The 11837-nt window shown below is 38.4% G+C and overlaps 1 protein-coding gene across 2 annotated transcripts; it reads left to right on the top strand.

Annotated features, from left to right (window-relative positions):
• The first annotated feature begins 637 nt into the window (after positions 1 to 637).
• On the top strand, positions 638 to 3721 carry IL17A (interleukin 17A). 2 transcript variants are annotated; one of them, XM_036316413.1, is made up of 3 exons: positions 638 to 664; positions 1821 to 2017; positions 3484 to 3721. In XM_036316413.1, the coding sequence occupies exons 1-3, from the start codon at positions 638 to 640 to the stop codon at positions 3719 to 3721; spliced, it is 462 nt and encodes a 153-aa protein (XP_036172306.1). The 2 variants fall into 2 exon arrangements, with proteins under 2 accessions (XP_036172306.1, XP_036172305.1); XM_036316412.1 differs by having other exon boundaries at positions 1815 to 2017.
• Positions 3722 to 11837: the final 8116 nt, after the last annotated feature.

The following is an 11837-nucleotide window of genomic DNA, read 5'->3' as shown; positions in this document are numbered from 1 at the left end:
ATTAGTTCCTTAACAGAATAAACATTCAACAAAGCAGGTGTCAATTCAATAAAATGATATATTCTACATCATTAAACAATTTATTTTTTGTTTGTTTATATGGTGAGATTCTGAGTAGTTTCTAAAATGGCCTTTATAACATCAGTTAAGGAATATGATAAGGAAAGGAATTATCAAATGGGAAATCAAGTTGCATGACACTAGAAAACTTGAACATTGTGTCAAACTTGTATTTTCCTATGAGCCATTAAAATAAAGCATAGCTCTTATAGCAGCTTCATGTATGGCCGTAAATGAATTAATATCAGCTCATAAGTAGAGCACCTTTACTCAGCTTTGCTGACTAATAGTTCCTTGAAGAATGAAGAGAGGAAATAGTCTTTAGAAACATAAATTTCTGTCCTTCCAATTTTCCTTCATGATATGAAGCAGGTATTATTCTCTATGAAGAGGAGGTTCTTCTCTGACCTCATTTGAGGATGGAACTTTTAACCAAAATGGTGTCACCCCGACACGCCAACGCAAGTGACCACAGAAGGATCAAAGTCCTATAAAAAGAGAGAAGATAGTGTAACACTTCATCCATCTCACAGCAGGCACAAGCTCATCCATCTCCAGTGAATCAAGAGAAACTACAATGGCTTCTGTGAGAACTTCCTCCATGGTGAGTCCTGCACTAACGTGCAATGCTCTTATTGATTTGGACCAGATGATACTTCTGGACCTTGGGCATGAAATTCTGGATTCTGACTATGGAGATCATGTAGAATAGGAAATGAAAGCTTTGGTAGATACTTGTCATTGTATAGCATGTTCAAGAACTGGTACTCATCAGTTTGAAAGATGAGATTAAAACTGAAAGATAGCTATATTGGGGCTAAATCATGCAAAGAAGTGTCATATAATGCCGTGCAGTAAGAAAGAATGTTTATTGAAAATCTACTCTTCTGAGTACAAGTGATTTAATATAATTCTCCCACAGCATTTTTCTTTAATCCAAAATAAAATGGATCATAATCCTTGAGGATTTAATTACTTGTGGCAATAACTTTTCTTTCCATTATCCTATTATTATACTACAGTCTTGGTTCACCAAACCATTTATTATCATCAGATACAGTATAACTGTGGTTTAGAGTAAATGGTTTTTATATTCTTAAAATATCTCTTTTGAAATGTAATTTGATTATAGAATCAATATATGTAAATTTAGGAGTCTCATGCTCTACCGACTGAGCTAGCCGGGCGCCCGCAGAATCAATATATGTAAATTTAGAAAACTGTAAAATATACCTAAGAAAACATAAGGAAAATCCAGTTTTTGGTTGGATGTTTGCCAATGGTACTAATAGCATTTCTAATACAAATACTGATACCACCTGGATTTTCTATGGCCGTTTCTTAAGGGCACATTTGCCTTCACATAGGGTTTCACACAATGACAAGACAGAGCACCAAGGCACAGGAAGACATTTCCTCCTAAAAATCAAGGTCAATATTATCCCAATGACCTGGCAGTGATGGATGTACTGACAGTATGATGACTTGTCATTTTTACTAAAATTAGCGCCAGCCAATAAATAATGTGCCTTTCCTAATTCAAAAGATGAATGTTTAGAACTGGTAAAAACTCTGTGGTCTTATTATTTTAGTCACCTAACCAGGTTTTTATTTAACTGATCTGAAAATTTAGAATAGATTGTCCTGGAATATAGTATGTTGTCTATGATTAGCAATACATTGTTATCACAATTTGTTAACAAAAACCATTTACTAATCCAATCTCCCACCTCTCTTTCTCCTTTCCCATTCAGTTCCAGTCACTGCTACTGCTGCTGAGTCTGGTGGCTATAGTGAAGGCAGCAAGAGTAATTCCACGAAATCCAAAATGCCCAAATACTGAGGACAAGAACTTCCCTCAGAGCGTGAGAGTCAACCTAAATATCCATAATTCGAATGCAAATTCTAGAAGGCCCTCAGATTACTACAACCGGTCCACCTCACCTTGGAATCTCCAGTACGTAAGGGCCTTAGATAAAACCTGTTTTCTTCTACATTTTATGCATCAGACTGCCAGTTAAATCACTTGGAGGGAAAATTTTACTCACTCAGAATCATCAGTGCAACCTGGAAGGGCCATTGTGCAAAACAATGGTTCTCAAACTTTCATGCTACAAACTTATTTGCTAGAGCACAAGAGGCCCCACCCCCAATACCCATCCTATTAGATTTCGTTGTCACTGACACCAAAAACTCACCCCAATTTGTGTTGTCTACATTTTAATATTTATGATACCCCAAGTCTATTTTTTATTTAATCTTAGGGATTAATGCTTGAATTCTCTTTCTTTACAAGGGTCTCCATTGAGAAGATTTCTTGTAAATTACTAGTAATTAATGGGTATTTTTATGCACTTTTTTTGTCTTATTAGAACTTGGAAAATATAGCTTGAATCTCAGTGGAGGAAGAAGTATCATCTTGGGTATTGCCACCCCTTTTTAGGTTAGATAGCCTTGGTCTACATCCCAACAGATCTATATTTGATGTGTCCTTAATACATCTAGTATTTAGACCCCCATGAAGAATTAAATTTAAAAATATATTTAATTTGATTTTATGCAAATAAGCCTCAATTATGTGGCACCTACAGATTCACCTGACTGTGGAGTTTTTTCTCCTCTTCCAATTACTAAGAATAGTTTAAGTACATCAATTAAAATTCAAAGCAGCCAGCTTGGTATGGCTTAGTTGTTCAGGGTGGACGATGAACTAAGAGGTCAATGATTTGATTCCTTGTCAGGGCACATGTAGGGGTTTCAGGCTCGATCCCCAGTAGGGGGTGTGTAGGAGGCAGCCAATTGATGTTTCTTTCTCATTAATGTTTTTATCTCTTTATCTCTCTCCCTTCTCTATCTCTAAAATCAATAAAAACCTATTTTAAAAAATAAATTTAAAAAATATCAGAGGAAGTCATCGACTCAGCTGGAGGAGAGAGGAAATTAAGGGTTATAGAGTGGCTTAAACTTTTGTTTCTAGCCCTTCTAATCAGCTCTGGGCTCTGTTCCAGGAATGTGTTGTCAGATAAAATTTTGATGCATTCCATGTTCAAACTTCATTAAGTCAGATTAACAACTATTTTATTCCTAGATGATTCCCTTGGTCTTTATCCATCTATCGAATGTACCCTAATAAAAGTATCCTCATGTCAAACTTAAATCCCTTCTATAGTCTCAGTCATCTTTGTTCAGTTTTCAAAGAGATTTGAAGATCATTGCCTTTTCTCCATAATATTTCATGTGCTTAAAAATCCACCCCTGGTTTTCCTGAAACTACTTCTTTTTCAGACTAACAGCCCTTAGAGAATATGCAATGACTATAGTTTGTCATCCTCTGAATTTGTCTTCCTTCAATTATTCCTGTTTGATTTCCTTCCTGCTTTACCAGGAATTCACTTTCTTCCTGGCTTTTGTCTCTCCCTGTAGCCGCAATGAGGACCCTGAGAGATATCCCTCTGTGATCTGGGAGGCAAAGTGCCGCCACTTGTTCTGTGTCAATCCTGAAGGGAAGATGGACCACCACCTGAACTCCGTCCCCATCCAGCAGGAGATCCTGGTCTTGCGTAGGGAGCCTCGGCACTGCCCCCACTCCTTCCGGCTGGAGAAGATACTCATCACTGTGGGCTGCACCTGTGTCACCCCCATTGTCCACCACGTGGCTTAAGAGTTTCCAGTCTGATCCCAGCTCTCTGAATCTGTTAGGCTTTCTGGGGAGTAGACCTAGCCCCATTTCTGACCAACTCACTAGGGTTCTTAAATGAGTTCATTCAACTGAAATTTCATAGATAACACTTGGGTTCAGAGATTGACTTTGAATCATCTTTCCATCTCCCCAAGAAGGAAGGTTTAAACTGAGTACAATTTTGCTTCTTACTTGCTTTTCTAAGGGCTTTAAGTTATTTATGTATTTAAAAGGCCCTGAGACAATTTTGGGGTGTAAGATTCCATTTTAATGAGTTACAGGCCTCATTTTATTTTATTTTTTTTAAGAAGACAGTATTCCAAACTTGGAAATTTTATTATTTAAAAGGTAAAACCTATATTTATATGGCTATTTATGGATCTATTTATGTTTGTTAAGTCTTTAGAGAAAGGTGAAATAGTGTGATTGTTCTGCCTAGAAAATCCTAGATAGAAATAAATGGCAGGTGAAAATTTCTGAGTTTGTACTACATATAGATACAGGATTTTCTCCTCTTTGTTTCTTAGGAGTGCATAACATGGCTGGGGGAAAAAAGATTATACCTAATTTCATATTTATTAATTTAATTTTTTAAATTGTTGAGGTTTCACAAGAGACAGCAAGTCTAATTCTCTGCTCTGTTAAACCCTTATAATAAAAACAATTTATAATAATAAAGTTTGGGAAGAAAATTTGTTTTCTTATTCTTTCTCATTAAAAGTACTTTGGCCAGCTCTTGCATATTTGAAAAAGAATGCAAATTTGAGAGCAAAACAAAGTATGCCTTTGAGTAACAATACCCTGGACCCAAACAAGTCTAAGTTCTCAGTTTTACATGCCTTCGAGACATTAAGGGACCAGCTTCTCATAGTATTAACCAATGCTGCGAACACAAGCATTCCAAAAATGAATTAAGCAAATAAAATGATGGCCCTGGGAAAATGGCATGTTGTTATTAAAAATCATACAGGAAAAAGGAGGAACCCTCCCCAAAATGGGCCCTGAGGTTTGACAGGAAGGGGAAAGTTCTGGGAGAAGACATAGTATTCAGACTAGAATAGTCAGTCTCTCCTCAAACTCAGGCTTCTTTTGAAGATAAATGCCAACCAGAGATCTAGAAACATTCTTCTCTTCCTCTGACCACATCCCTAGGATGACCGCTCCTTTTCTGGGCCTCTGTTCCAATGCATCCCAGGACACAGAGAAGAGCCACTGAGGCAAAACGAACTTGAAGTATGAGAAAAGTTCAGTCCAAGTAAAATAAAAACTGAATCACATTCAATTCCAGACTAGTTTCAAGTTTCGAGTCAACCATTTTTTCCATGCTGTGGCCCAACATGCTGTCTTGCCCTACTTCTCAGGCCCCTGGAAGTCCTCAGGCTGGTTCCACAGGCTCCCTGATTCTTTGAGTAACCACTTTCTGCACATGTTCATTCTCCTGCATCACTCAGAGGCTATGACTTTTCTCTGCTTCTTCTCCAATTCCAAACCCGGGGTCCACTTCTCCAGCCGCTCTGCTTTCATTGTCATTTGTGTGCTTTCATCCTGATTCTCATGATAATCTCCTGTCACAGTCTTTCAACAAGATTTTCATAGGCAGTTTCTCACAGCCTCCATGCTTCAAAACCTCTCACTAAAATCCTGCCACTCAGTTCCCAATTTTCCCTGAGTGGTGGTGGTGAAAATAAAAATTGGGTTTTGTTTTGAGATGGAGGGCAAAAGAGGGCATATATATCCATAGTTCTGAATCATTACTTCCCACTAAATTGTATATCTGGGAATTCTGTGGTGGGAAGAGGCAGTTGCCTTCCATGTCTCCCCTCCTTTTATATGCACGGCTTTTGTTCTATCTTTATTTTCCCTAGTCAGCACCATTATCCACCAGTCATCTATGCTAGATATCTCTGAGGCATCCCTGACTCTTCTCTTTCTCTTCCTCACTCCTAACACCTATACATCCCCAAACTCATTAATTTTCACTCTCTGAAAGTTCTCAAATTAACCCCCTCCCTGTCCAAGTTTGGGACTTCATCTTTTCTCATTTCTCTACTCAGTTACAGCGACAGGGTGCTACCAGTAGTACACTTAACATGCATTTTACCTAGGTACAGAGCATGAACAATCTATTAGAGACAGGCAGGATATAAGAGAGTAGGGAGATTGTGAAAAAATATTCTAAATATTTTGAGAAAGTTGGAGCAGTGAAACACTGAAATGCTTGTTTTCAATTCTGGCTCCTTAAGTTCTGGGGATTTAGATATTTTCATGTTTTAAAAAAAAATGAGATATAATTGACATATACATTATATTAGTTTTAGGCATATAACATGATTTTATATATGTATCCTATATAATAAAAGTGTAATATGCAAATTGACCAAACAGCTGAACAGCAGGACAATCATCCGGACAACCATCTGGGACCATGCTATAACACCCACTGGCACCAGGCCAGACAAGGCGGGTGGGATGCGATTGGTTGGGGGCCCGGCCATCGCCCCATGATCGCCCTGCAGAGGGAGACCGAGGCCACTGTCCAGTGGGCTGCGGCAGGTGGGCGGGGCCTTCCTCTGCGAGGAAAGCCGGGGTCCTGAGTGCCAGTGGCCAAAGGGAAGGCAGGCCTACTCTTGCACGAATTTTGTGCATCGGGCCTCTAATATATTATAAAATGATTAGCACAATAAATTTCATTAACATCCATTACCACACATAGTTATAACTTTCTTTTCTTACAATGAGAACTTTTAAGATAGACTCTCTTAGCAACTTTCAAATATTCAATTGTTAACTATCATCGCCATGCTGTACCTTGCATCCCCAGGACTTTTTATAGTGAAACCTCGGTTCTTGACCAAGTTGTTCCCAGAAAAAATGTCTCTGTTTTCAAACAAAATGTCAGTTCTTTACCTGACAACCCTTTCAGCTTGACAAGAGGTGTCTCTCAGGCCACAAAGGAGAAAATGCAAGTCAGTTTACCGCTAAACCTCGCATCATATACATCTCAGGAAATCCTGCTGTGAATATTTTCAGGTTTTTGGGGGGGTTTATTTTTGTTGCTGGTAAAATGAACAATTAGCACAATTTTAAAATATAAAGAGGCCATCAAGAGTGCTGATGTTGCTAAGGGTGTATGAAGAAGTAGAATAACCGTTGTTGATTTGGATGAATGAAAAGCAGTTAGCCAGGGACAGCATTTTGGAGGCAATGATGTTATGAAAAAGCAAAGATGCTGCATACTGACCTCCTGAAAAACTTCTCCTGAAACAAGTGCTAAAAGTGATTCATTTAAGGCTAGTGGAGAGTGGGTCAGTAAATTTAAGAAAAGAAATGCTTGTTTATAGATTAAACCTCCCACAAAGCTCCAAACCACATTAGGGACTTGGCCTATGCTTCTTGTTTACCTGGAATTTCCATTTCTCATTTTCCTTAATGAGTGTAAATACCCCTGGAGAGCAGTAACAAGCTCAGGGGGTGACTGTGGTGCATTCTGTCTGACAATCACAGACAGAGCTCTTGGAGAGGACTAACTTGAGATGTTCTCTGGAATGCAGATGAAAAGTAGCAAAGAAATAAATGGATGGTAAGTATAAGCTGATAGTAGATATAAAAGATAGGTAGCAGAGATGAAATATGTGGAAGACAGAAAATTCAAATAAGAAACCTGAATACATTCAAGGGATACAATAAAGTTGTAATAGGAAAAAAGATTCCTGGTTTGGGGAAATTATATTTTGTAAGTGAATGTGAAAACTAGGTTTAGACCAAACTAATTTTAAAAGACCATATTTAAATATATTGACCCTTTTTTAACAATAAAGAAAATATAAGACTCCCAGAAGGAAAACATAAGACACTAAATCAGGAGCCAAAATTATATTGATGTAAGACTTTTCCACCAGAAAGTTAAAAAAAAAAAAAAAGGCACTGAAGAGAAAGTACAGGTCAGACACCACCTGCTCAAGCAAATCATCTTGACCAACAATTTGACATTTGTTAAGTTGCATTGAGTTGTGCGCTTAGGGGTTGCACATTTCCTTGTATGTATGTAATGGCTCAACAAAAATTTTGCTTAAGAGAAAATAGCAATGTTTAACACATGTAGGTTCTCAATATTTGTTGAATGAAACAATAAATGATTCACCAAAAATTCCCTGTCCCTTAACATTCTGTAAAGTCAACAGAAAGACTTTCCCAGGCATGTGAGAAAGGAGAAAATGCTATGTGGGCACCCTTCTTTGTAAAAACAATATTCACAGATATACTTTAGCTGACTGAGAGATGAATCAAAGCTGAGAATTCAATACTGCGCACCTTATTCCTTATACACCTTATTTCCTGGAACTTCTGTGAGAATTGAAACTTGTTATACATGGAACTATGTTTAAATAATGGCTATAAATGCCTTTTAAATAAACGCAAAAACTGCTCTAGCTGGTTTGGCTCAGTGGATACAGCATCGGTCTGAGAACTAAAGGGTCTCGGGTTTAATTCCTGGTCAAAGGCACGTTCCTCAGTTGCAGGTTCAGGAACCAATCGATGCGTCTCTCTCACACTGATGTTTCTCTCTCACCCCCCTCCCTTCCACTCTCTAAAAATCAATGGAAAAAAATATCCTCAGGTGATGATTAATAAAAAAAATAAAGAAATAAGGAAATGAAAAAACTAAAAGAAATTGTGAAAAAAGGGAGATATCAAAAAATGAGCCAATAATACAATAATCAGCATTGAGAGAATGAGCATCCAAAATTAGATGATCTAGCTAATCATCATTATGTATACATGCAATCTAAGATTCAATAAGCCAAGTAGAAAGACACAAAATTCCTCAGCTTTATTAAAGTAAAGTCAAAGTTGTCACTCTATTCTTGGCTTTGATAAGTAGATAATTTAAGGGTCACCTAATTTGGTAAACAGGCTAAAATTTAAAGTTAAATATCAATAGATGTAAAACAAAATATAAGCCTTTTAAGACTCTGCAAAAGATAAAAGACAAACCAGTTGAGGTTAAGATAAAAGGAGTAGGTACAAAGCGCTGTCCTACTCCCATGACCACCCCAAAATTATGACTAAATTAAAAAACAATCAACCTGGAGAACCATTTGAAGAGTACCTGAACAGAAGTCCTATAAATAGGTATATAAAGAAGGAACCACCACAAGACTGGAGGAGGGGTAGAGACGTGAAACAGGCTGGCCCCACACCCACATGTGGTGGTTGAGAATCCAAAGGGATATCTCAGCTGTGTAGGACCTCCAGGAGAGTGACGGGGTCTCAGCCCCACACCAGGCTCCCCACCACAGAGCACCAGTGCCAGGAAGAAGAGCCACCACAACATCTGGCTATGAAAATCAGCAGGGATTCAGTGTATCTGGGTGAAATTGAAGGCGTCTGGAAATCCAGGCACCCTCTTAAAGGGCCCACACACAGGCTCACTACCTCACAGGCATTCACCCTGGGCTCCAGCAGGACAGCAGTTTTTGGAGCACCAGAGACATGCAGGGAGTAACTGAGTTGTGTGACTTCAGGGTAAGGGCCAGAGAAACAGCTGCCATTGTCTCTGGGTCGAGAACCCCTCACCCCCAACAAAGCAGGCAGGCAGGCACCCTCTTCGCTGGGTTGAGGCCTCCCTCCACACAGCCAAATCTGAATCAGCATTAGCCTGGTGAACACCACTACACCAGTAGCCCCACCCTGGCAAATCCCTGAGACCTCCCTGCAGCCAACTCACATATTGCCCAAGGCTCTTGTAGTGGCTACGACTTATGGGTACCGAGCAGGCAGTGGCAGGCCTCTGGATGGCCTCTTGCTGAACAGTCCCTGGCCAAATGCGGGTGGCAGTGGCCTCGGGTTCATGGTGTGGCTTCTCCACACTCTTCCAGACCTAGCACAGCAACTACCAATCGCCAATCACTTTGTAGCTCTTACCAGGTAGTAAAGGACAGTCACGGGAAGCAGCAGAGAGTCCCAAACAAGATGAACCCAAAGAGGCTCACACCAAGACATATCACAGTAAAAATGGCAAAAGTTAAAGATGAAAAAGGGAGTGGGCAAAGGAGAGATCAGGTTATTCACAAAATGCAACTTTAAAAGTAGAAGCCAAGGCAAAAATACATGATTTATGAAAATAAAAGTAATCATTTAAACAGAGGTAACAATATTATCCTTAATATTCATACATGAGCATCATATAACTAGAAAACCCAAGAGATTCATCTAAAATATTATTGGAATTTCTATAAGAGGACAGGAGAGTAGTTGAATTCAAGATAACATTTTAGTTTTCCTGAACATCCAGCAATGAGCTTGAAAATATAATGAAAAGGCCACAAACAATTTAAAATAATATAAGTCACTGAATAACTCCAAAATTAACATGTAAAATCTATATAAAAATGACAAAATAGCCAATAAAAAAGAAAAGTGAAAATATAAAAATATCAACTGTTCCTAAGGAGCGCAGAGCATTAATGTAATTACAGTAATAATTTCAGTAAAAGGTGTGTTTTTTTCTTTTAAACCTGGCAAAGTTAATTTAAAATATAACTAGAAGAGAACAAATGTGTAAGAAGGACTAAAGTAATTTTGAAGAGAATTGAGAGGAAGTTGCTTTGCTAGGTATTAAAATTTATTTGCAAATGGCCATAATTCAACAGTGTGATACTTCCACAAGAATGAAAAATAAATGAAACCTAACAGAGTAACCTGAGACAGACATCTGTATGCTTATGTGTATGCATATGTGTGCATGTATAAAAAATTAATAATAAAATCAAGAAAGGTAGTAAAAAAAACAAAAAGACAAAGGGAGACTCTTAAAAGAGCAAGAGAAAGGTAGTTAGTTACCTACAAGGGAGCTCCCATAAAACTGTCAGCTGATTTCTCAATAGTAACTTTACAGGCCAGAAGGAAATGACACGAAATATTTAAAGTGATGAAAAGTAAGGACCTACAACCAACATTACTCTACCCAGCAAGGCTGTCATTTAGAATTCAGGACAGATAAAGATAAAGATAAGAAAATGTTAAAGGAATTCATCACCACAAATCAGTATTATAAGAAATTTTAAAGGGACTTCTTTAAGAAGTATAAGGGGGGAAATAACCTAAGTATGAATAATAAAGTGGCAATAACTACTTACCTTTCAATAATCACCTTAAATGTAAATGGATTCAACACTCCAATAAAAAGAAAATGGATAAGAAAGTAAGACTCGTACATAGGCTGTACACTTCAGTTCAAAAGACGCACACAGACTGAAAGTAAAGAGATGGAAAAATATATTTTATGCAAATGGAGAAAAATGATGGGGTAGCAATACTTATATCAGACAAAAAAAAAACAACCTCTAAAACAAAGACTATAAGAGACAAGCAATATTTCATAATGATAAAAGGATCAATCCAACAAGAATATATAATCCTTGTAAACATTTATGGACCCAACATAGAGGCACCTAAACACATAAAGCAAATATTGGTGGACCTAAAGGGAGAGATTGACAGTAATGCAGTCATAAAAGGAGACTTTAACACCTTATTGATATCAATGGATAGATCTTCCAGACAGAAAATCAGCAAGGAAACAGTAGCCTTAAATGATACATCAGACCAGATAAATTTATTTCATATTTTTGGAACATTTCATTCTAAAGCAGCAGGATATATATTGTTTTCAAGTATGCATGGAACCAGCATTATTTATAACTCAATGCACGAGAGGCTTGGTGCACGAGATTTGTGCACTTGACTGGGTTCTCAGCCTGGCCTGCGCCCTCTCACAGTCCAGGAGCCCTCAGGGAGCGGGGCTAAGCCATCAGTCGGACATCCTTAGCGCTGCTGTGGAGGTGGGAGAGGCTCCCACCACCACCACTGCACTGGCCAGCCGTAAGCCCTGAGGCCGGCTTCTGGCTGAGCAGCACTCCCCTGGTGTAGCTGTCCCCTGGTGGTCAGTGTGCATCCTAGCGACCAGTTGTTCTGCCACTCGGTTGATTTGCAATATTACCCTTTAATTATATAGGATTGCCAAGATATGAAACAAACTATGTGCTCATCAATGGATTATGGGACAAAGATGTGTTAAATATATACAATGGAATGT

The sequence above is a fragment of the Myotis myotis genome, unplaced genomic scaffold (genome assembly GCF_014108235.1).
Source record: "Myotis myotis isolate mMyoMyo1 unplaced genomic scaffold, mMyoMyo1.p scaffold_m19_p_7, whole genome shotgun sequence".
Lineage (NCBI taxonomy): Eukaryota > Metazoa > Chordata > Mammalia > Chiroptera > Vespertilionidae > Myotis > Myotis myotis.
Note: the sequence above shows the minus strand (reverse complement) of the source record. Positions and strands in the feature narration are given on the sequence as shown.